A 25,277-nucleotide genomic window follows, 5' to 3' on the forward strand; every position below is an offset into this window, starting at 1 on the left:
TAATACTTTATAAGACATGAAAAAACTGTGGATTTTACAGCACCCGTACTCTTTTTTGGCGGTCCCACTTGAATTTTAAATTTCGAATGTGCACTAGGAAAAAAAAGAAAAAACACGCCTTATTATCGTTAATCAGTCTAGCAAGAGAGCATAAGATTAGTCTAGGATGGTTGAATTCAGGGGAATTTATCTTGCGTTCTTTTAAAAATGCAATCGAGTATGCTTATATAAAAGCATTAAGGCTATAACCTCCCGACATCTCCAATGTTCTTGAGGAATCCTTCGACTGTTTTCTTTTCTCCCTTCTTAGGCCGCGAAATAATCACCGGATGCCTCGCTCCTCAGAGACCGCTCGTCCGAGCAGTACTCACACACCCCTCCCACTAGCTAAATCGCGAGACTGAAACTTCCCTCCCACCGACCAGCATCAGACCAATAACTGTACACGAAGGGTTTGATTGACAGCCTAGCGCTGGGAGTACGAGTAATCACTACTTCCTCTTGAAGAGAGCTGAGTCGGAGCAAGTCTGCAAGATTGCAAACTCTTTGGCATTTACAAAATGTTTATGCATCGAATAAGCGAATAACAAGTAAGTTTTTACGTTAACTGAATACACACTGTATTTTTTCGACTAGGTTATCGACAAAAAACTACTATGTTTAGCTGAAAGTTTCTTTAATTCTTGAATTTATCGATTGTTTTGAAGAAGAAATTCTAATCAAAGTTAAGTCTTTGTGGGGATAAGTATTGAGATTTGTACTTGCTAGTTGACCGCTAAAGGTTGCTACAACCATTGTATGATTATAAATTAATATTAGAACTGCTTAAAGCCGTAGAAAAGTCGGAAACTCCGATTTAAATAAACGATGACATTGTTAATCACCGTTGCAGCACAACCCAAACTGCCTTCCCAAAGATCGTATATTCACAAGAATCTTTCTAAAGGGCTTGATCCAATAGTTTTAAATAGTTCCTTTTTAACTCAGGCTGTAATTTGTTTTTGTAATTTGGCTTGTTTTGAATGGAAACATTTGTTATTTCGCGAGATCATATTATGCGCTAGGCATTACTTGTGCGTGAGTTATTACTTCCGGGAAGTCTATACTTTAATAGGGGACTTGAGCTAAGAGATCACGTGACCTTTTTCAAAACAAAATTCAAAACAAAATGATCAAACAAAAAATGAGAAATTACTGCGACCGTCACACCAGAGAATGACGAAGAAATAAAATCTTTAAATGAAACTAAACACTTTCTGAAAAAAAGAATTTTGCTTTTTTTCCGTAAGCGCTGAATAAGTTGCTTTTCTTTTGCTGTTATTTTGCCGCTAAAAGGCTGAGCGCACACTAGTTTGCCACCCAAACAGTCATGTGATCTCTTAGTGCATGTCCCCTATTATACCTAGGACCTAGGTATTAAATTTATTTTGTCTGATTCAGTTTGGATTGGACTGAGTAGCCCATTTTCATAGGATGATTTCCAATTTATTTTTGTGAATTTCTTTGTTATTAAAATCTTGATTTTCAATTGACCCCATGTCAAGCTATTTGATACATACATGTGGTGATGCACACTACAAAATGTGGTCATACACACTACAAAAATATTTTGTTGTCATGCAACTTTGGCTACAAGCTATCAAACAAAATGTCAAATATCTCACAAAGTAATGTTACATCCTATTTATTAATTTAACATAACTTTGCAAGAGTAAATGATTAGCTTTCAGCCTGTTTTGTGTCTTGAGTACCTTATGATTTATGTGTTTTTCATAGGTTTTAAGTGAGTATGGCTCTCTCACCAGATGATCTGAAATCCAAGCTTGGGTCTTTAAAACGTGCCCCAGTCCCCAAACTCCCAATAGCAGCAAAAGCAGTACATGGATGTGCTCTTCCTATAGAAGGGAGTAACTTTGTATTCCCTAAACTAAAAAAGACTGGGAAAAGGGAGAGCTTGATTGAATCAGACATACCACCACAGAGCTCACAAAATGGTGAAGGTGATGATGAATTAAAAGCAGCTTTCATTCGTCGTCGTGCACATTTCGAAAATGAGTCAAAGCCTGCTCTTGCTCCCAAACCAAAGCCGAAACCTGAGCTTGTAAAAAGATTGAGTCAAGAGAAAAAGGAAATTGAAGAAAAAGACACAAATGGGAATCTTTTGGCGGGAAAACCAAAACTAAGGCCACTTCCAACATTACAAAGCATAGGAAAGCCTCCTAGGAAACCACAAAAGACTGCATCGCTAAAGGAAGTTTTAGAAAAATTCAGTAATCACAATGTTATCATTGCACCAAAACCAATGCCAATTGAAACAGATGTGAATGGCAATGACTTTCAACAAGGTAAGTTGGCATTTAACATCTCTTCCTATTTGTAGTAGACAGTGTGCAGGCAGGTATTGTCATTAATATATATATTTAGGCACTGCCTAAAAGCGGAGCCAGCATGCAGCATGCAATCAATTTAAGCCATATTATAATACCTATATATGTATGTATGTCATGTGTGAGTGAAGCCGTTTTTATAGAAAAGTGCTTGATGCACAGGTTTAGAGTTGAATATGTATGTATATATATTTTTATTGTTCTTTAACCCGGAAAAACTTGTTGGGTGTATATAGGTATCATCCAATAGGGAACATTGAAGAATTGAAAATGAATTCAAGTTTTTTACAGTAAAATGGGTGCTTTTTTATTCTCTTTAACTTTTAAAACCACATCGAAACACAACACGTTTTTATACATAAGCATATCGTTTTTGCCATTAAATGTGCTCCATACTTACCTACACTGTCCAAATTCCCTTTCTTCCTTTCACATTGCACTACTACTAGATTTTCTTGATTTTTATAATTTTCTCTCAGTTAGGGTAATAAAAGTAATTTGGTAGAAATTACAAATATTGGATAAACAGTTTTATCAACCTTCTTTACTTTTTTTTTTTTTTTTGCTAATACTCTTTGAATTGACACTTTGCCTTGGGTGGATTTTACAAAACACTGACCCTCAATGAGGAGGTCCATGGACCCACTAGACCCCCATATTGAAGCATCATGGTTTGGGTATGTACACCTGGTATTTTTGTGTTAAAACATAAAATAGGGCTTGGTGTGGCATTACAAAAAGATGTGGTTTGTTTTTGTTTTTGATGCAGGTTGAATTGCCTTTTCACCTTTTTTTAGGAAAATCTGTAGAGAAAAACTATAGGTATCGAACTAAATGCTTCCAACAAAAAAAACTGTCTTTAGTTTTCTATGAAAATTGAAGAGATGGGATTTTTGAGATGTTGTATGAAAACGTTGAGCTGGGGTATTCAAGAATCATATGCAAAGGGAACTGTGTAGGTAAATCAGATCTTTTTAGTACCCCTCATGAACCCCTTTTTTTTTCTAAAATTAAAAACAGAATTCATTTTAAATTTTAAATGTTCTTCAAACTCACAAAATATAAACTAAAACCGTTCCTCGCTCGATATCTTTCATAAAAGAGCTGACAGAACTTAAATGTGATGAAGAATCTCCAGATAAGAAATCGTTTTTTATTTACAATTTAAAAGTTATCCCATAAAAAGCTGTTCACTTTTCTTGAATGAGTTAAAAGCAAAGAAATAACAACATTTTCTAAAAGAAACAGGACGTTTGTTTACGAACAATCAATCGCACAATTTCTATCCTTTTTATGGGATAATGTATGAACTAACTAGCTGAATTACTAGTTAGGAACTAGGTATAATAAAACATCAACATCCCATCATGGCTCTAACTGTTTGAGTGCTAGAAATATATCAACACAAGAGTTTTTCATAGCTCCGACGAAGTTTATAAAATTGACGTCTTACTTACCTTCTTTTGTCAAACCCATCCTTTGTCCTTCCATCCATCGTTTGTACGTTTTTTTATTATAAAAGTGTTTTAACACATCTTAAAAGATGTGTTGAATTTCTTTCTTGGATTTAGCCACGACGAAATTAATGCAAAAACTTTATGAAGTCACGGTGTCGGCCGCGCTGGCTCCGCTAAAAAATGATTCCTCCAGCATAGTCAAGTCATTGAGATTAAAATTCCTTGGTTCTCGCAGCCTCTTAAAGCCTTAATCGCACCAGTTTACTTCAAGTCAATTACGTTATAATTTTAGAGAACAGGGGCTCCTTGATGCAATCATTTTTAAAATTGTTACATTAAGGGTAGTGTGTCTGTTGGAACTAAACTGGTATGATTCTCAGTTTAACCAATTTTATTTCTTTATGTATGTTTGCAGAGGATTATGATGACATCAATTCAGGTGTTGACATGCTCCACAAATCTTCTGAAGTCGAGCCCATACAAGAAGAGATGTATGATGATGTAGACCAGGTTGCAGACCAAGTTAAAGCTGAGCTAGGTATGGACATGACCTGAGCTAGGTATGGGCATGACCTGATCTAGGTATGGACATGACCTGAGCTAGGTATGGGCTTGACCTGAGCTAGGTATGGGCTTGACCTGAGCTAGGTATGGACATGACCTGATCTAGGTATGGACATGACCTGAGCTAGGTATGGGCTTGACCTGAGCTAGGTATATGGGCATGACCTGATCTAGGTATGGACATGACCTGATCTAGGTATAGGCTTGACCTGAGCTAGGTATTGCATGACCTGAGCTAGGTATATGGAAAATAACCTGAGCTAGGTATGGGCTTGACCTGAGCTAGGTATTGGCATGACCTGAGCTAGGTATAGGCATGACCTGAGCTAGGTATGGGCTTGACCTGAACTAGGTATAGGCATGACCTGATCTAGGTATATGGACATGACCTGAGCTATATGGGCTTGACCTGAGCTAGGTATTGGCATGACCTGAGCTAGGTATAGGCTTGACCTGAGCTAGGTATTGCATGACCTGAGCTAGGTATATGGACATGACCTGAGCTAGGTATGGGCTTGACCTGAGCTAGGTATTGGCATGACCTGAGCTAGGTATAGGCATGACCTGATCTAGGTATAGGCATGACCTGAGCTAGGTATATGGACATGACCTGAGCTAGGTATGGGCTTGACCTGAGCTAGGTATTGGCATGACCTGAGCTAGGTATAGGCATGACCTGATCTAGGTATGGACAAGACCTGAGCTAGGTATAGGCATGACCTGATCTAGGTATATGGACATGACCTGAGCTAGGTATGGGCTTGACCTGATCTAGGTATATGGACATGACCTGAGCTAGGTATAGGCATGACCTGATCTAGGTATATGGACATGACCTGAGCTAGGTATGGGCTTGACCTGAGCTAGGTATAGGCATGACCTGAGCTAGGTATAGGCATGACCTGATCTAGGTATATGGACATGACCTGAGCTAGGTATAGGCATGACCTGATCTAGGTATATGGACATGACCTGAGCTAGGTATGGGCTTGACCTGAGCTAGGTATAGGCATGACCTGAGCTGGGTATAGGCATGACCTGATCTTGGTACTGGCATGACCTGAGATAAATGAGGGCTTTATCTGTAAAATTGTTAATATCGTCTTATTCCTGTATCATTATTTCCATTGAAAATAGCAAGAAATGTCTGATATTCCAGTAGCAATATTTCTTTGATAGTATCTTTGATACAGAATCTTTTAATAGAGGTTGGTTTAGATATTTTTTGTGAATAAAGCAGTGTTAAATGTTGGCCATTTTGATATTCCTCGTTCTTTAATACAAAATTCACAATGCTGTATAATACTAAAATCTTTTTTTTCATTCTTACAGGCATACAGGAAAACCAAGAAAGCAGGTATGCCAGAATTAAGACTTTGAAAACAACAAAAGCATATAATCCATGTATACTCTTAGGGCTAGCAAATACCTAATTGACACAAAGCATTCGTCTTACCAGAGCGCAATACTTTTTTCCTTAGTGAACCAATTTCTGAGGATTTCTATGATGACTTGGAAACCTTTACTTCAACTCTCCCTGCTGCAAATGGTTTGGGTGCTAGTGCTGGTGATGAAGACTTTGGTGATGATGTCTACCAGCCTGTTGATTCAATTGCTGGAGCAGGAGGAGAGGAAGTATTTGGTGAAGATGAATATGAAATTCTCCCAAGTGAGGCCGCTGCACCACCACTACCTGACACCAGACCAGGAGCATCCCCAACACAAAGGTAGTACCATGCATCTGCACCCCTCTCATCCAGAGGTGGTACCATACATCTGCACCCCTCCCACCCAAAGGTAGTACCATGCATCTGCACTCCTCCCATCCAAAGGTAGTACCATACATCTGCACCCCTCCCACCCAAAGGTAGTACCATGCATCTGCACCCCTCCCACCCAAAGGTAGTACCATACATCTGCACCCCTCCCACCCAAAGGTAGTACCATGCATCTGCACCCCTCCCACCCAAAGGTAGTACCATACATCTGCACCACTCCCACCCAAAGGTAAACATATACATCTGCATCCCTCTCATCCAAGGATAAACCTATACACCTGCATCCCTTTTATCCAAAGTTAAACCTATACGCCCACACCCCATAGTACATTTGCCTTATCTCACATTCTTGCTACAATTTTGATTATTGTTTTGATTACTTTGTTGTTATATTTAGTGAAGTGGATGCTGAAGAAAGTAAGAAAAGGGAGAAAAAAGATAAAGAAAAAGAGAAACGGGAAAGGGAATTGCAAAGGAAAAAAGAAAGAGATGAGCAAAAAAGAAAGAAAGAGGAAGAGAAACGAGAGCGTGAAGAGAAGAAAAGGAAAGAAGAGGAAAGAAAAAGGAGAGAAAAAGCAGACAAGGAACTTAAAAAAATTCACAAGGTATATGACACTAAGTTTTGCTGGTTGGAATTCATCCCTCCTACTCAAAATGTGATGTGATGATCAGCTTAATTGTTGGTGCTTTGAGAATCTGTATAGCTGCCTTTCATTGGATTTACTCAATATATAGATTTAGTATTTATCATTGACTACATTTCTATTTTGCTCCAGCCTGCTATTATTTTGGAGAAGTTATTCAGAATTGTTTTGTTTTCCGAACACCCAAAGAGCGAGTCTCACTCGGGCGGGGCAGATTCAAAAGTTCAAATAAAAGAGGGTCAAAGCATGGATTTTATGAAAGAGGAGCCGAATTTGCTGTTATTTTGTTGATTTCTTTGTGTGTTTTTTTCTTTCTTATTCACATTGTATGCCACAGGATTTACGACTAACAGACTAATGTTGCACAGATTTTGATATGTTTATCATATTGTAGTTGAAAGGCAATGAGCCATACATTATTTCGAAAGCCAAGGAAGACTTCAAGGGTGCTGGAAAACATGAGTTTCCATGTAGCAAGGGCAACATTCTTTACCGCATCACTCAAGAGGGCTGTCCCAATAACAAATGGCTGATCAAATCACCTGAAGGGCATTGTAAGTACTTTAGTTAAAAAATGTGTTCTTTAAAAGAGCTGGTCCACTGGGCGCCAAATACTTTACAAGTAGGTGTTGGTCGCTAACAGAAGATTAATTAAAATGAAAGTTATCGTGATAATAACTCCGTAATATTTTAGTTTTCTCTTAATGAGAAAATGATCCCCTTCAAATGGCGACATTTGTCAAACAGTTTATAAAGCGTGCCGCAAACAATGGGATGGTCATTGTGACTGGAAAAAAGATAAATCGTGGAGCTGTCTATGGACTAGAGATCCTTGCTTTTATAAATTTTCCGAACACAATGAATTGCCAATAACACAATAACAGTTAGAAAATTGTTATTGTAAAATTCCTTAATGGTTTTTAATTACAGGGTTTGTGTGATAATTCGATCGATGATTCGTGATCGTGTCATCGGAGCTGGTCACTTACGAGAGCAAAGCTCGACTGTATTTGACATTGAGGTAGTTATAAGTTGGCTGTAACATAAAAATGGTTTATTCCTGCAGATGGTTATGTACCAGAAGACGTCATAGCACTGGACAATCAGGTGCGTAGTGTTGCCCTACTGTATGTGTTTTTTTTTATTGACCATATCAATAACTCTTATATGTACCCTATGTTTGGTCATCAGGCATCTGCTATTGAGGAAATGAGGTAAGGATCTAGATTTTTTGTTAAGACTTAACAGTAAGCTGTGCGCTTTGCAAGAGTGTAAGGTTGAGTTCAAACGTCGTATTATCCATGAGCATTGAATACGGCTCATGGATAATACGACTTTTGAACTTAACCTGAGACTAACTAATGTTGACTGAACGAGTGTCATATTTCACTGCATTGCTCTGACTCTGTGACTCGTCTTGACCTTGGCATTAGATATTACCTGGAACATCATGTTTCCATTCGTCAGACCTGATATCTTTTTTTTGGCTCAGTGATGGTGCGGATGAAGATCTCTATGAGGTCGTGGAGACTTTTCAAGGTTCAGAGTTGTCTTCTTCTGCTAATAACCCACCGCCTGCAACCTCAGGAAGTGAAGGTAAGCTACCTTAGCCACCCTTTTACCCTGTACCCAGGCGGAGAGTCTTAGCGTGTGTCTGGGAGAGGTTTTGATTTGGAGAGTTAAACACACCACTACACTATATAAATAAGAACCACCAGCTTGTTTTTTTTCTTCTATTTATTGCGTCATAGTATTCCAAGTTTGATTTTGGAGACTTTGTCTTGGCTGCCTGCGTAGTAATGCAAGCAATGATTAAGCCTGTCTATCGAGTCTAGTTTATAAACATCCTTGTAGGTTTGCACCCATCCAAATTATAAGCAAATAACCTGTAGAGGCGTCAGTGTGCCCCCCTCCCTAATATTTTTTTTATTTTTTTTTTATTCTGTTCGTGCCTACTATTTTGAGGTCTGCTGCAGCTCTTTTCTAACCAAATTTAAACTGATTTGTTTACAGATGAGGAATTCTATGACGATGTTGGATAAGTCTTAAAGCGTCTTGCTCGTTACAGACGATTGAAAGTTTATACAAATTAGATATTTTCTTCCTATTCTTATAAATATATTAGTCTTCTCTGGTATTTACACACATAAGAAATACTTCAAGTGTGTGAATTGTGCGTTTTTTTCTTGTACCAAGTCCATTTTTTATACTTATCCAAGAAAGCATAAGGTAATATGTATGCTTTTATTCTCTAGGCTTGCAATTTGCAGGCTCGTTGCTTAGGTAATTTCAATTAAAGATATTTTTATATTATAGGTATTTTTATACGTACCCATTTTCTAGAATCTTTCTTATCTGAGACTATTTAATCGTCTCGTTTCTTCACTAAGGACAATTTTCTGATTTGTCGTAGCAATCTTTCAAGCGTTCGATCTTGAGAAAACTTAAAGCCCGGCGCACACGGTGAGCAAAACACCACGCGTGCAATTTGCTCACTGCCTCGCTAGGCCAAAAACTCACAGTTCAAGCAGGTGAGAATTTTGTCTCAGTTGCTCGCGAGACGTGATTTCGTTCGATTTACGTCCGCACACTGTGAGTTTTTGGCCTCGCTAGGCAGTGAGCAAATTTTGTTTTGTAAATTGTAATTATAGAAAGAAGTGGAAAGCGGAAAGGATTTAAGTGTATTACATGTCAACGTCTTAAGGCAATATTTTTAGGTCTCTGGCTTATCCCATTTACACAATTTTGTATTTTATGGAGAAAAATATTATGCATGTTTCATACGATTAGATTATGTACGTAGTTTGGGAATAAAAACTTACAGCTACATTGTACGATGATAAAATAATATATATGCTGGTTACATTACGCAAAGAGGTAAAATAGAGCTTCTTATAAAAAGTCACTCAATGATGTAATTATTTGTATTTTTTTCACAAGCACCTCGTAGGTGTCTAATCGTGATATCCTTGCCCCCTCGTTGGTCTAATCGTGATGTCGTGGCTCCCTCGTAGGTTCAATCCTGATGTCGTGGCCCCCTCGTAGGTCCAATCGTGATGTCGTGGCCGCCTCGTAGGTCAAATGCAAATCGTGATGTCGTGGCCCCCTCGTAGGTCCAATCGTGATGATGTCGTGGCCCCCTCGTAGGTCCAATTCTGATGTCGTGGCCCCCTCGAAGGTTCAATCGTGATGTCGTGGATCCCTCGTAGGTCCAATCGTGATGATGTCGTGGCCCCCTCGTAGGTCCAATCGTGACGATGTCGTGGCCCCCCTCGTAGGTCCAATCGTGATGTCGTGGCCCCCTCGTAGGTACAAACTTGACGTGGCCCCCTCATATCGTAGGTCCAGTCGTGATGTCATGCTCCCTCGTAGACCAATCGTTATGTTAGTCATGGCCCCCTTGTAGACCCAGTCGTGGTGATGTCGTGGCGCAATGCATGCACCATTGCCAATTTAAGTATATTTGAAATCGTAGCATGCATTCAGGGGGCTAGTAGGGAAGAGGACTTTTAACATTTTGGGGACTGGCGCGACCGATGGGTTTGTATAAGCAGGGATGATTGAGTGGATTTCCACCCTCTTTTTGTGGAAATTCATGTAAAATTCTTGTCCGAAAGTTAAGTCTCAATCTTATATCCGGATCCATAATCTACCTCCTTTAATAAAAGTTTGTATCCGCTCCTGGTAAGGAAAAAAAGGAATACAGAGATTGATGTTATGAGGCGCGCGACACTGGAAGGCAAAGCAGTTGTACTCGGGGAGCATGCGCACTACTTAGCTCACGGTTACTCACGTGATAATGGCGCGATCATTCAAAAAACTTGCAGATTTCGTAGAGAAAAAACGGGAAATCAAAGTACATAACGACGGATAACTCTTCCACGAGAAGTAAACTTGTTCATCTTCTACTCTTCCAGTGAAAGGTCAGTCTCAAACTGTATCATTCGTTCGACAGCGAAGTCTGATTAAGTGTATAATGTTCTCAAATCATGGACACAATGCACGTTGCACGGCATGCCAACTACTCATTGCCATAGCAATTTGATCGCCATAGAAACTCGCTTTGAATAATCGAAAACAGCACAACATGTAATTTTTATTTTCAATAAGGTTTTTAGGGTGAATTTGTTTGACCGTATAACGTATAAGTTTTTATTTTTGCTTGAAACTTTGCATCACAACGAAATTTTGTTTTTTTGTCAGTTTCTAATTGCTGTTTCTCATGTCATGTCATTGCTCCTCTTTCTTTTTTAACACATTGACCCCTCAACCGGCCTGTACCGGCTTTGGGAAGTACCCACAACCCAAAAAATTCATAAATTCAAAATAAACACAACAAGATGAAGATACTCAGGCATCAGTCTAAGGGATAAATGGTCTTGCAGATATGCATCCAACCAAGGTGTTGGCATCTACTCTTAAGCCAAATAATAGCACAGGTTCTTTGACAAATCTCAAATCGAACAAGGGGAGAAAAGCAGAATCACCCCTCTCAATAAAACGCTCAAAATACCACACAAGGGAGAGAGATCAGCAAACACAGCTCTAGACACAAATAGATACCTTTATTCTCATCCTCTAGGTACATTTCCTTGGCCTCAAAACACAATGTCCATTCCTTGAAGGATTGTACAACCACGAAAATATCTTCACGTATTGCAAAGCATTCTGGGAGATCCAGGGGAAAATTCACGAGGGGAGGGCCAGTCAACACTCCTCTCCCCAAAGTCAGATGGTTTTTTATAAGTCTTTTCACCCCGAAGCCAAACGAATCAATTCCAGGTCATACAGACCCAGAATAGCAGTGTAAACAATTTTGGAATCAATTTGGTTTCAGAAAAGACAGCATTTAGGAGAGCTGTGGTGATTCATTAGAAAATTATTTTCTCATCCGGGCAAAGCCAAACAAGAAAAAATCATCATGAATCCACCTTTGCTTGCAAATATCCATAAGCAAAGCACTCAATTATGCCCCAAAAGACTTCATGATGTCCTGAGACACTCTCCTAATATGCTCATAGCTGTATTTTTGATGAAAAATACAAGCAACCATCAACTTGTGCTGGCTTCAGCACATCGACGAGGGATTAAAAGTGGGGACCGCAATGCACTGTTGGAAAGCTTGGATACCGCTGACTGGGTGCAGCTGTGTTTGACTTTGACGGGCTGTATAAAACTCAGAATAGGGGGGGAGGTATCTGTTTTCAGTCTGTTTTTTGTAAATTCAGCTCCAAAAAAGCCAGAAGTCAATGGGTTAATCAACCACCCCTAGATTTTAATCAAAATAACTAGACCTTTTTAGACTTGTGCTGTGACATACACCAGTGGATTGGATCACATATATGCCATTTCTAGCAAGTGAATATCTTTAACCTAGAAAATAGAATTTTTTTTACTTGGACATGACTGGACTCATTGATAGGGATGATATGCATAGCTTTTTTAGAAAAAAATGCCCAAGAAAACATCAGATTCAGGCAAGGTTTTGTGATAAGATTACTTTGACGGTGAATATACAAGAAAAGTACCAAAAGTGGGTTGACACTGCTGCTTTGAATTTATAAAGGCAAATATTTTTATAGAATTTGGGCTCCCTGTGGTTTCCCTAATGGTTTTAACATAAAAATTATCTGTTAGAATATCAGCCATAACTTAAAGGAGGCTTGTTTGTATATCAAGCAGAATTTGCCTACACTGTTGTATGCACCTAAGCTTGCGAAAAAGGCATTGTTCTCAGGCAGTGAGGCAAGCATGATTTTTAGGGTGTGTTGGTAAACACATTGACCCCTGAACCGGCCTGTACCGGCTTTGGGAAGTACCCACAACCCAAAAAATTCATAAATTCAAAATAAACACAACAAGATGAAGATACTCAGGCATCAGTCTAAGGGATAAATGGTCTTGCAGATATGCATCCAACCAAGGTGTTGGCATCTACTCTTAAGCCAAATAATAGCACAGGTTCTTTGACAAATCTCAAATCGAACAAGGAGAGAAAAGCAGAATCACCCCTCTCAATAAAACGCTCAAAATACCACACAAGGGGGAGAGATCAGCAAACACAGCTCAAGACACAAATAGATACCTTTATTCTGATCCTCCAGGTACATTTCCTTGGCCTCAAAACACAATGTCCATTCCTTGAAGGATTGTACAACCACGAAAATATCTTCACGTATTGCAAAGCATTCTGGGAGATCCAGGGGAAAATTCACGAGGGGAGGGCCAGTCAACACTCCTCTCCCCAAAGTCAGATGGTTTTTTATAAGTCTTTTCACCCCGAAGCCAAACGAATCAATTCCAGGTCATACAGACCCAGAATAGCAGTGTAAACAATTTTGGAATCAATTTGGTTTCAGAAAAGACAGCATTTAGGAGAGCTGTGGTGATTCATTAGAAAATTATTTTCTCATCCGGGCAAAGCCAAACAAGAAAAAATCATCATGAATCCACCTTTGCTTGCAAATATCCATAAGCAAAGCACTCAATTATGCCCCAAAAGACTTCATGATGTCCTGAGACACTCTCCTAATATGCTCATAGCTGTATTTTTGATGAAAAATACAAGCAACCATCAACTTGTGCTGGCTTCAGCACATCGACGAGGGATTAAAAGTGGGGACCGCAATGCACTGTTGGAAAGCTTGGATACCGCTGACTGGGTGCAGCTGTGTTTGACTTTGACGGGCTGTATAAAACTCAGAATAGGGGGGGAGGTATCTGTTTTCAGTCTGTTTTTTGTAAATTCAGCTCCAAAAAAGCCAGAAGTCAATGGGTTAATCAACCACCCCTAGATTTTAATCAAAATAACTAGACCTTTTTAGACTTGTGCTGTGACATACACCAGTGGATTGGATCACATATATGCCATTTCTAGCAAGTGAATATCTTTAACCTAGAAAATAGAATTTTTTTTACTTGGACATGACTGGACTCATTGATAGGGATGATATGCATAGCTTTTTTAGAAAAAAATGCCCAAGAAAACATCAGATTCAGGCAAGGTTTTGTGATAAGATTACTTTGACGGTGAATATACAAGAAAAGTACCAAAAGTGGGTTGACACTGCTGCTTTGAATTTATAAAGGCAAATATTTTTATAGAATTTGGGCTCCCTGTGGTTTCCCTAATGGTTTTAACATAAAAATTATCTGTTAGAATATCAGCCATAACTTAAAGGAGGCTTGTTTGTATATCAAGCAGAATTTGCCTACACTGTTGTATGCACCTAAGCTTGCGAAAAAGGCATTGTTCTCAGGCAGTGAGGCAAGCATGATTTTTAGGGTGTGTTGGTAAACACATTGACCCCTGAACCGGCCTGTACCGGCTTTGGGAAGTACCCACAACCCAAAAAATTCATAAATTCAAAATAAACACAACAAGATGAAGATACTCAGGCATCAGTCTAAGGGATAAATGGTCTTGCAGATATGCATCCAACCAAGGTGTTGGCATCTACTCTTAAGCCAAATAATAGCACAGGTTCTTTGACAAATCTCAAATCGAACAAGGAGAGAAAAGCAGAATCACCCCTCTCAATAAAACGCTCAAAATACCACACAAGGGGGAGAGATCAGCAAACACAGCTCAAGACACAAATAGATACCTTTATTCTGATCCTCCAGGTACATTTCCTTGGCCTCAAAACACAATGTCCATTCCTTGAAGGATTGTACAACCACGAAAATATCTTCACGTATTGCAAAGCATTCTGGGAGATCCAGGGGAAAATTCACGAGGGGAGGGCCAGTCAACACTCCTCTCCCCAAAGTCAGATGGTTTTTTATAAGTCTTTTCACCCCGAAGCCAAACGAATCAATTCCAGGTCATACAGACCCAGAATAGCAGTGTAAACAATTTTGGAATCAATTTGGTTTCAGAAAAGACAGCATTTAGGAGAGCTGTGGTGATTCATTAGAAAATTATTTTCTCATCCGGGCAAAGCCAAACAAGAAAAAATCATCATGAATCCACCTTTGCTTGCAAATATCCATAAGCAAAGCACTCAATTATGCCCCAAAAGACTTCATGATGTCCTGAGACACTCTCCTAATATGCTCATAGCTGTATTTTTGATGAAAAATACAAGCAACCATCAACTTGTGCTGGCTTCAGCACATCGACGAGGGATTAAAAGTGGGGACCGCAATGCACTGTTGGAAAGCTTGGATACCGCTGACTGGGTGCAGCTGTGTTTGACTTTGACGGGCTGTATAAAACTCAGAATAGGGGGGGAGGTATCTGTTTTCAGTCTGTTTTTTGTAAATTCAGCTCCAAAAAAGCCAGAAGTCAATGGGTTAATCAACCACCCCTAGATTTTAATCAAAATAACTAGACCTTTTTAGACTTGTGCTGTGACATACACCAGTGGATTGGATCACATATATGCCATTTCTAGCAAGTGAATATCTTTAACCTAGAAAATAGAATTTTTTTTACTTGGACATGACTGGACTCATTGATAGGGATGATATGCATAGCTTTTTTAGAAAAAAATGCCCAAGAAAACATCAGATTCAGGCAAGGTTTTGTGATAAGATTACTTTGACGGTGAATATACAAGAAAAGTACCAAAAGTGGGTTGACACTGCTGCTTTGAATTTATAAAGGCAAATATTTTTATAGAATTTGGGCTCCCTGTGGTTTCCCTAATGGTTTTAACATAAAAATTATCTGTTAGAATATCAGCCATAACTTAAAGGAGGCTTGTTTGTATATCAAGCAGAATTTGCCTACACTGTTGTATGCACCTAAGCTTGCGAAAAAGGCATTGTTCTCAGGCAGTGAGGCAAGCATGATTTTTAGGGTGTGTTGGTAAACACATTGACCCCTGAACCGGCCTGTACCGGCTTTGGGAAGTACCCACAACCCAAAAAATTCATAAATTCAAAATAAACACAACAAGATGAAGATACTCAGGCATCAGTCTAAGGGATAAATGGTCTTGCAGATATGCATCCAACCAAGGTGTTGGCATCTACTCTTAAGCCAAATAATAGCACAGGTTCTTTGACAAATCTCAAATCGAACAAGGAGAGAAAAGCAGAATCACCCCTCTCAATAAAACGCTCAAAATACCACACAAGGGGGAGAGATCAGCAAACACAGCTCAAGACACAAATAGATACCTTTATTCTGATCCTCCAGGTACATTTCCTTGGCCTCAAAACACAATGTCCATTCCTTGAAGGATTGTACAACCACGAAAATATCTTCACGTATTGCAAAGCATTCTGGGAGATCCAGGGGAAAATTCACGAGGGGAGGGCCAGTCAACACTCCTCTCCCCAAAGTCAGATGGTTTTTTATAAGTCTTTTCACCCCGAAGCCAAACGAATCAATTCCAGGTCATACAGACCCAGAATAGCAGTGTAAACAATTTTGGAATCAATTTGGTTTCAGAAAAGACAGCATTTAGGAGAGCTGTGGTGATTCATTAGAAAATTATTTTCTCATCCGGGCAAAGCCAAACAAGAAAAAATCATCATGAATCCACCTTTGCTTGCAAATATCCATAAGCAAAGCACTCAATTATGCCCCAAAAGACTTCATGATGTCCTGAGACACTCTCCTAATATGCTCATAGCTGTATTTTTGATGAAAAATACAAGCAACCATCAACTTGTGCTGGCTTCAGCACATCGACGAGGGATTAAAAGTGGGGACCGCAATGCACTGTTGGAAAGCTTGGATACCGCTGACTGGGTGCAGCTGTGTTTGACTTTGACGGGCTGTATAAAACTCAGAATAGGGGGGGAGGTATCTGTTTTCAGTCTGTTTTTTGTAAATTCAGCTCCAAAAAAGCCAGAAGTCAATGGGTTAATCAACCACCCCTAGATTTTAATCAAAATAACTAGACCTTTTTAGACTTGTGCTGTGACATACACCAGTGGATTGGATCACATATATGCCATTTCTAGCAAGTGAATATCTTTAACCTAGAAAATAGAATTTTTTTTACTTGGACATGACTGGACTCATTGATAGGGATGATATGCATAGCTTTTTTAGAAAAAAATGCCCAAGAAAACATCAGATTCAGGCAAGGTTTTGTGATAAGATTACTTTGACGGTGAATATACAAGAAAAGTACCAAAAGTGGGTTGACACTGCTGCTTTGAATTTATAAAGGCAAATATTTTTATAGAATTTGGGCTCCCTGTGGTTTCCCTAATGGTTTTAACATAAAAATTATCTGTTAGAATATCAGCCATAACTTAAAGGAGGCTTGTTTGTATATCAAGCAGAATTTGCCTACACTGTTGTATGCACCTAAGCTTGCGAAAAAGGCATTGTTCTCAGGCAGTGAGGCAAGCATGATTTTTAGGGTGTGTTGGTAAACACATTGACCCCTGAACCGGCCTGTACCGGCTTTGGGAAGTACCCACAACCCAAAAAATTCATAAATTCAAAATAAACACAACAAGATGAAGATACTCAGGCATCAGTCTAAGGGATAAATGGTCTTGCAGATATGCATCCAACCAAGGTGTTGGCATCTACTCTTAAGCCAAATAATAGCACAGGTTCTTTGACAAATCTCAAATCGAACAAGGAGAGAAAAGCAGAATCACCCCTCTCAATAAAACGCTCAAAATACCACACAAGGGGGAGAGATCAGCAAACACAGCTCAAGACACAAATAGATACCTTTATTCTGATCCTCCAGGTACATTTCCTTGGCCTCAAAACACAATGTCCATTCCTTGAAGGATTGTACAACCACGAAAATATCTTCACGTATTGCAAAGCATTCTGGGAGATCCAGGGGAAAATTCACGAGGGGAGGGCCAGTCAACACTCCTCTCCCCAAAGTCAGATGGTTTTTTATAAGTCTTTTCACCCCGAAGCCAAACGAATCAATTCCAGGTCATACAGACCCAGAATAGCAGTGTAAACAATTTTGGAATCAATTTGGTTTCAGAAAAGACAGCATTTAGGAGAGCTGTGGTGATTCATTAGAAAATTATTTTCTCATCCGGGCAAAGCCAAACAAGAAAAAATCATCATGAATCCACCTTTGCTTGCAAATATCCATAAGCAAAGCACTCAATTATGCCCCAAAAGACTTCATGATGTCCTGAGACACTCTCCTAATATGCTCATAGCTGTATTTTTGATGAAAAATACAAGCAACCATCAACTTGTGCTGGCTTCAGCACATCGACGAGGGATTAAAAGTGGGGACCGCAATGCACTGTTGGAAAGCTTGGATACCGCTGACTGGGTGCAGCTGTGTTTGACTTTGACGGGCTGTATAAAACTCAGAATAGGGGGGGAGGTATCTGTTTTCAGTCTGTTTTTTGTAAATTCAGCTCCAAAAAAGCCAGAAGTCAATGGGTTAATCAACCACCCCTAGATTTTAATCAAAATAACTAGACCTTTTTAGACTTGTGCTGTGACATACACCAGTGGATTGGATCACATATATGCCATTTCTAGCAAGTGAATATCTTTAACCTAGAAAATAGAATTTTTTTTACTTGGACATGACTGGACTCATTGATAGGGATGATATGCATAGCTTTTTTAGAAAAAAATGCCCAAGAAAACATCAGATTCAGGCAAGGTTTTGTGATAAGATTACTTTGACGGTGAATATACAAGAAAAGTACCAAAAGTGGGTTGACACTGCTGCTTTGAATTTATAAAGGCAAATATTTTTATAGAATTTGGGCTCCCTGTGGTTTCCCTAATGGTTTTAACATAAAAATTATCTGTTAGAATATCAGCCATAACTTAAAGGAGGCTTGTTTGTATATCAAGCAGAATTTGCCTACACTGTTGTATGCACCTAAGCTTGCGAAAAAGGCATTGTTCTCAGGCAGTGAGGCAAGCATGATTTTTAGGGTGTGTTGGTAAACACATTGACCCCTGAACCGGCCTGTACCGGCTTTGGGAAGTACCCACAACCCAAAAAATTCATAAATTCAAAATAAACACAACAAGATGAAGATACTCAGGCATCAGTCTAAGGGATAAATGGTCTTGCAGATATGCATCCAACCAAGGTGTTGGCATCTACTCTTAAGCCAAATAATAGCACAGGTTCTTTGACAAATCTCAAATCGAACAAGGAGAGAAAAGCAGAATCACCCCTCTCAATAAAACGCTCAAAATACCACACAAGGGGGAGAGATCAGCAAACACAGCTCAAGACACAAATAGATACCTTTATTCTGATCCTCCAGGTACATTTCCTTGGCCTCAAAACACAATGTCCATTCCTTGAAGGATTGTACAACCACGAAAATATCTTCACGTATTGCAAAGCATTCTGGGAGATCCAGGGGAAAATTCACGAGGGGAGGGCCAGTCAACACTCCTCTCCCCAAAGTCAGATGGTTTTTTATAAGTCTTTTCACCCCGAAGCCAAACGAATCAATTCCAGGTCATACAGACCCAGAATAGCAGTGTAAACAATTTTGGAATCAATTTGGTTTCAGAAAAGACAGCATTTAGGAGAGCTGTGGTGATTCATTAGAAAATTATTTTCTCATCCGGGCAAAGCCAAACAAGAAAAAATCATCATGAATCCACCTTTGCTTGCAAATATCCATAAGCAAAGCACTCAATTATGCCCCAAAAGACTTCATGATGTCCTGAGACACTCTCCTAATATGCTCATAGCTGTATTTTTGATGAAAAATACAAGCAACCATCAACTTGTGCTGGCTTCAGCACATCGACGAGGGATTAAAAGTGGGGACCGCAATGCACTGTTGGAAAGCTTGGATACCGCTGACTGGGTGCAGCTGTGTTTGACTTTGACGGGCTGTATAAAACTCAGAATAGGGGGGGAGGTATCTGTTTTCAGTCTGTTTTTTGTAAATTCAGCTCCAAAAAAGCCAGAAGTCAATGGGTTAATCAACCACCCCTAGATTTTAATCAAAATAACTAGACCTTTTTAGACTTGTGCTGTGACATACACCAGTGGATTGGATCACATATATGCCATTTCTAGCAAGTGAATATCTTTAACCTAGAAAATAGAATTTTTTTTACTTGGACATGACTGGACTCATTGATAGGGATGATATGCATAGCTTTTTTAGAAAAAAATGCCCAAGAAAACATCAGATTCAGGCAAGGTTTTGTGATAAGATTACTTTGACGGTGAATATACAAGAAAAGTACCAAAAGTGGGTTGACACTGCTGCTTTGAATTTATAAAGGCAAATATTTTTATAGAATTTGGGCTCCCTGTGGTTTCCCTAATGGTTTTAACATAAAAATTATCTGTTAGAATATCAGCCATAACTTAAAGGAGGCTTGTTTGTATATCAAGCAGAATTTGCCTACACTGTTGTATGCACCTAAGCTTGCGAAAAAGGCATTGTTCTCAGGCAGTGAGGCAAGCATGATTTTTAGGGTGTGTTGGTAAACACATTGACCCCTGAACCGGCCTGTACCGGCTTTGGGAAGTACCCACAACCCAAAAAATTCATAAATTCAAAATAAACACAACAAGATGAAGATACTCAGGCATCAGTCTAAGGGATAAATGGTCTTGCAGATATGCATCCAACCAAGGTGTTGGCATCTACTCTTAAGCCAAATAATAGCACAGGTTCTTTGACAAATCTCAAATCGAACAAGGAGAGAAAAGCAGAATCACCCCTCTCAATAAAACGCTCAAAATACCACACAAGGGGGAGAGATCAGCAAACACAGCTCAAGACACAAATAGATACCTTTATTCTGATCCTCCAGGTACATTTCCTTGGCCTCAAAACACAATGTCCATTCCTTGAAGGATTGTACAACCACGAAAATATCTTCACGTATTGCAAAGCATTCTGGGAGATCCAGGGGAAAATTCACGAGGGGAGGGCCAGTCAACACTCCTCTCCCCAAAGTCAGATGGTTTTTTATAAGTCTTTTCACCCCGAAGCCAAACGAATCAATTCCAGGTCATACAGACCCAGAATAGCAGTGTAAACAATTTTGGAATCAATTTGGTTTCAGAAAAGACAGCATTTAGGAGAGCTGTGGTGATTCATTAGAAAATTATTTTCTCATCCGGGCAAAGCCAAACAAGAAAAAATCATCATGAATCCACCTTTGCTTGCAAATATCCATAAGCAAAGCACTCAATTATGCCCCAAAAGACTTCATGATGTCCTGAGACACTCTCCTAATATGCTCATAGCTGTATTTTTGATGAAAAATACAAGCAACCATCAACTTGTGCTGGCTTCAGCACATCGACGAGGGATTAAAAGTGGGGACCGCAATGCACTGTTGGAAAGCTTGGATACCGCTGACTGGGTGCAGCTGTGTTTGACTTTGACGGGCTGTATAAAACTCAGAATAGGGGGGGAGGTATCTGTTTTCAGTCTGTTTTTTGTAAATTCAGCTCCAAAAAAGCCAGAAGTCAATGGGTTAATCAACCACCCCTAGATTTTAATCAAAATAACTAGACCTTTTTAGACTTGTGCTGTGACATACACCAGTGGATTGGATCACATATATGCCATTTCTAGCAAGTGAATATCTTTAACCTAGAAAATAGAATTTTTTTTACTTGGACATGACTGGACTCATTGATAGGGATGATATGCATAGCTTTTTTAGAAAAAAATGCCCAAGAAAACATCAGATTCAGGCAAGGTTTTGTGATAAGATTACTTTGACGGTGAATATACAAGAAAAGTACCAAAAGTGGGTTGACACTGCTGCTTTGAATTTATAAAGGCAAATATTTTTATAGAATTTGGGCTCCCTGTGGTTTCCCTAATGGTTTTAACATAAAAATTATCTGTTAGAATATCAGCCATAACTTAAAGGAGGCTTGTTTGTATATCAAGCAGAATTTGCCTACACTGTTGTATGCACCTAAGCTTGCGAAAAAGGCATTGTTCTCAGGCAGTGAGGCAAGCATGATTTTTAGGGTGTGTTGGTAAACACATTGACCCCTGAACCGGCCTGTACCGGCTTTGGGAAGTACCCACAACCCAAAAAATTCATAAATTCAAAATAAACACAACAAGATGAAGATACTCAGGCATCAGTCTAAGGGATAAATGGTCTTGCAGATATGCATCCAACCAAGGTGTTGGCATCTACTCTTAAGCCAAATAATAGCACAGGTTCTTTGACAAATCTCAAATCGAACAAGGAGAGAAAAGCAGAATCACCCCTCTCAATAAAACGCTCAAAATACCACACAAGGGGGAGAGATCAGCAAACACAGCTCAAGACACAAATAGATACCTTTATTCTGATCCTCCAGGTACATTTCCTTGGCCTCAAAACACAATGTCCATTCCTTGAAGGATTGTACAACCACGAAAATATCTTCACGTATTGCAAAGCATTCTGGGAGATCCAGGGGAAAATTCACGAGGGGAGGGCCAGTCAACACTCCTCTCCCCAAAGTCAGATGGTTTTTTATAAGTCTTTTCACCCCGAAGCCAAACGAATCAATTCCAGGTCATACAGACCCAGAATAGCAGTGTAAACAATTTTGGAATCAATTTGGTTTCAGAAAAGACAGCATTTAGGAGAGCTGTGGTGATTCATTAGAAAATTATTTTCTCATCCGGGCAAAGCCAAACAAGAAAAAATCATCATGAATCCACCTTTGCTTGCAAATATCCATAAGCAAAGCACTCAATTATGCCCCAAAAGACTTCATGATGTCCTGAGACACTCTCCTAATATGCTCATAGCTGTATTTTTGATGAAAAATACAAGCAACCATCAACTTGTGCTGGCTTCAGCACATCGACGAGGGATTAAAAGTGGGGACCGCAATGCACTGTTGGAAAGCTTGGATACCGCTGACTGGGTGCAGCTGTGTTTGACTTTGACGGGCTGTATAAAACTCAGAATAGGGGGGGAGGTATCTGTTTTCAGTCTGTTTTTTGTAAATTCAGCTCCAAAAAAGCCAGAAGTCAATGGGTTAATCAACCACCCCTAGATTTTAATCAAAATAACTAGACCTTTTTAGACTTGTGCTGTGACATACACCAGTGGATTGGATCACATATATGCCATTTCTAGCAAGTGAATATCTTTAACCTAGAAAATAGAATTTTTTTTACTTGGACATGACTGGACTCATTGATAGGGATGATATGCATAGCTTTTTTAGAAAAAAATGCCCAAGAAAACATCAGATTCAGGCAAGGTTTTGTGATAAGATTACTTTGACGGTGAATATACAAGAAAAGTACCAAAAGTGGGTTGACACTGCTGCTTTGAATTTATAAAGGCAAATATTTTTATAGAATTTGGGCTCCCTGTGGTTTCCCTAATGGTTTTAACATAAAAATTATCTGTTAGAATATCAGCCATAACTTAAAGGAGGCTTGTTTGTATATCAAGCAGAATTTGCCTACACTGTTGTATGCACCTAAGCTTGCGAAAAAGGCATTGTTCTCAGGCAGTGAGGCAAGCATGATTTTTAGGGTGTGTTGGTAAACACATTGACCCCTGAACCGGCCTGTACCGGCTTTGGGAAGTACCCACAACCCAAAAAATTCATAAATTCAAAATAAACACAACAAGATGAAGATACTCAGGCATCAGTCTAAGGGATAAATGGTCTTGCAGATATGCATCCAACCAAGGTGTTGGCATCTACTCTTAAGCCAAATAATAGCACAGGTTCTTTGACAAATCTCAAATCGAACAAGGAGAGAAAAGCAGAATCACCCCTCTCAATAAAACGCTCAAAATACCACACAAGGGGGAGAGATCAGCAAACACAGCTCAAGACACAAATAGATACCTTTATTCTGATCCTCCAGGTACATTTCCTTGGCCTCAAAACACAATGTCCATTCCTTGAAGGATTGTACAACCACGAAAATATCTTCACGTATTGCAAAGCATTCTGGGAGATCCAGGGGAAAATTCACGAGGGGAGGGCCAGTCAACACTCCTCTCCCCAAAGTCAGATGGTTTTTTATAAGTCTTTTCACCCCGAAGCCAAACGAATCAATTCCAGGTCATACAGACCCAGAATAGCAGTGTAAACAATTTTGGAATCAATTTGGTTTCAGAAAAGACAGCATTTAGGAGAGCTGTGGTGATTCATTAGAAAATTATTTTCTCATCCGGGCAAAGCCAAACAAGAAAAAATCATCATGAATCCACCTTTGCTTGCAAATATCCATAAGCAAAGCACTCAATTATGCCCCAAAAGACTTCATGATGTCCTGAGACACTCTCCTAATATGCTCATAGCTGTATTTTTGATGAAAAATACAAGCAACCATCAACTTGTGCTGGCTTCAGCACATCGACGAGGGATTAAAAGTGGGGACCGCAATGCACTGTTGGAAAGCTTGGATACCGCTGACTGGGTGCAGCTGTGTTTGACTTTGACGGGCTGTATAAAACTCAGAATAGGGGGGGAGGTATCTGTTTTCAGTCTGTTTTTTGTAAATTCAGCTCCAAAAAAGCCAGAAGTCAATGGGTTAATCAACCACCCCTAGATTTTAATCAAAATAACTAGACCTTTTTAGACTTGTGCTGTGACATACACCAGTGGATTGGATCACATATATGCCATTTCTAGCAAGTGAATATCTTTAACCTAGAAAATAGAATTTTTTTTACTTGGACATGACTGGACTCATTGATAGGGATGATATGCATAGCTTTTTTAGAAAAAAATGCCCAAGAAAACATCAGATTCAGGCAAGGTTTTGTGATAAGATTACTTTGACGGTGAATATACAAGAAAAGTACCAAAAGTGGGTTGACACTGCTGCTTTGAATTTATAAAGGCAAATATTTTTATAGAATTTGGGCTCCCTGTGGTTTCCCTAATGGTTTTAACATAAAAATTATCTGTTAGAATATCAGCCATAACTTAAAGGAGGCTTGTTTGTATATCAAGCAGAATTTGCCTACACTGTTGTATGCACCTAAGCTTGCGAAAAAGGCATTGTTCTCAGGCAGTGAGGCAAGCATGATTTTTAGGGTGTGTTGGTAAACACATTGACCCCTGAACCGGCCTGTACCGGCTTTGGGAAGTACCCACAACCCAAAAAATTCATAAATTCAAAATAAACACAACAAGATGAAGATACTCAGGCATCAGTCTAAGGGATAAATGGTCTTGCAGATATGCATCCAACCAAGGTGTTGGCATCTACTCTTAAGCCAAATAATAGCACAGGTTCTTTGACAAATCTCAAATCGAACAAGGAGAGAAAAGCAGAATCACCCCTCTCAATAAAACGCTCAAAATACCACACAAGGGGGAGAGATCAGCAAACACAGCTCAAGACACAAATAGATACCTTTATTCTGATCCTCCAGGTACATTTCCTTGGCCTCAAAACACAATGTCCATTCCTTGAAGGATTGTACAACCACGAAAATATCTTCACGTATTGCAAAGCATTCTGGGAGATCCAGGGGAAAATTCACGAGGGGAGGGCCAGTCAACACTCCTCTCCCCAAAGTCAGATGGTTTTTTATAAGTC

General features: G+C 39.3%; 2 protein-coding genes across 5 annotated transcripts in view; both read left to right on the forward strand.

Annotated features, from left to right (window-relative positions):
- The first annotated feature begins 447 nt into the window (after positions 1-447).
- LOC5515876 (FYN-binding protein 1) lies at positions 448-10,663 on the forward strand. Of its 2 annotated transcripts, XR_007312397.1 has the most exons (12): positions 448-590; positions 1,777-2,345; positions 4,260-4,382; positions 5,741-5,765; positions 5,890-6,135; positions 6,584-6,791; positions 7,225-7,384; positions 7,897-7,937; positions 8,022-8,044; positions 8,323-8,426; positions 8,844-9,293; positions 9,845-10,663. XR_007312397.1 is itself a non-coding variant. In XM_048730851.1 (11 exons), exons 2-11 carry the CDS (start codon positions 1,790-1,792, stop codon positions 8,870-8,872), a joined length of 1,515 nt encoding a protein of 504 aa, XP_048586808.1. In that variant the 5' UTR covers positions 448-590; positions 1,777-1,789; the 3' UTR covers positions 8,873-9,735. The 2 variants fall into 2 exon arrangements, 1 of the variants encoding a protein (XP_048586808.1); XM_048730851.1 differs by lacking the exon at positions 9,845-10,663 and having other exon boundaries at positions 8,844-9,735.
- Positions 10,658-25,277, forward strand: part of LOC5515875 (DNA-binding protein RFX2) — a 60,302-nt gene continuing 45,682 nt past the window's right edge. For all 3 annotated transcript variants that reach the window (XM_032385647.2, XM_032385648.2, XM_032385649.2), the window contains exon 1: positions 10,658-10,753. The gene's annotated coding sequence lies outside the window, so the exon portion shown is untranslated. The remainder of the gene's footprint in view (positions 10,754-25,277) is intronic.

The sequence above is a fragment of the Nematostella vectensis genome, chromosome 1, assembly GCF_932526225.1.
Source record: "Nematostella vectensis chromosome 1, jaNemVect1.1, whole genome shotgun sequence".
In the NCBI taxonomy this organism is placed as follows: domain Eukaryota; kingdom Metazoa; phylum Cnidaria; class Anthozoa; order Actiniaria; family Edwardsiidae; genus Nematostella; species Nematostella vectensis.

Coding starts and splice junctions, on each gene's coding strand:
- LOC5515876 (XM_048730851.1), top strand. CDS start 1,790: ATGGCTCTCTCACCAGATGATCTGAAATCCAAGCTTGGGTCTTTAAAA. Junction 2,346..4,259: donor TGGCAATGACTTTCAACAAG/GTAAGTTGGCAT, acceptor GTATGTTTGCAG/AGGATTATGATGACATCAAT. Junction 6,136..6,583: donor GGAGCATCCCCAACACAAAG/GTAGTACCATGC, acceptor TGTTATATTTAG/TGAAGTGGATGCTGAAGAAA.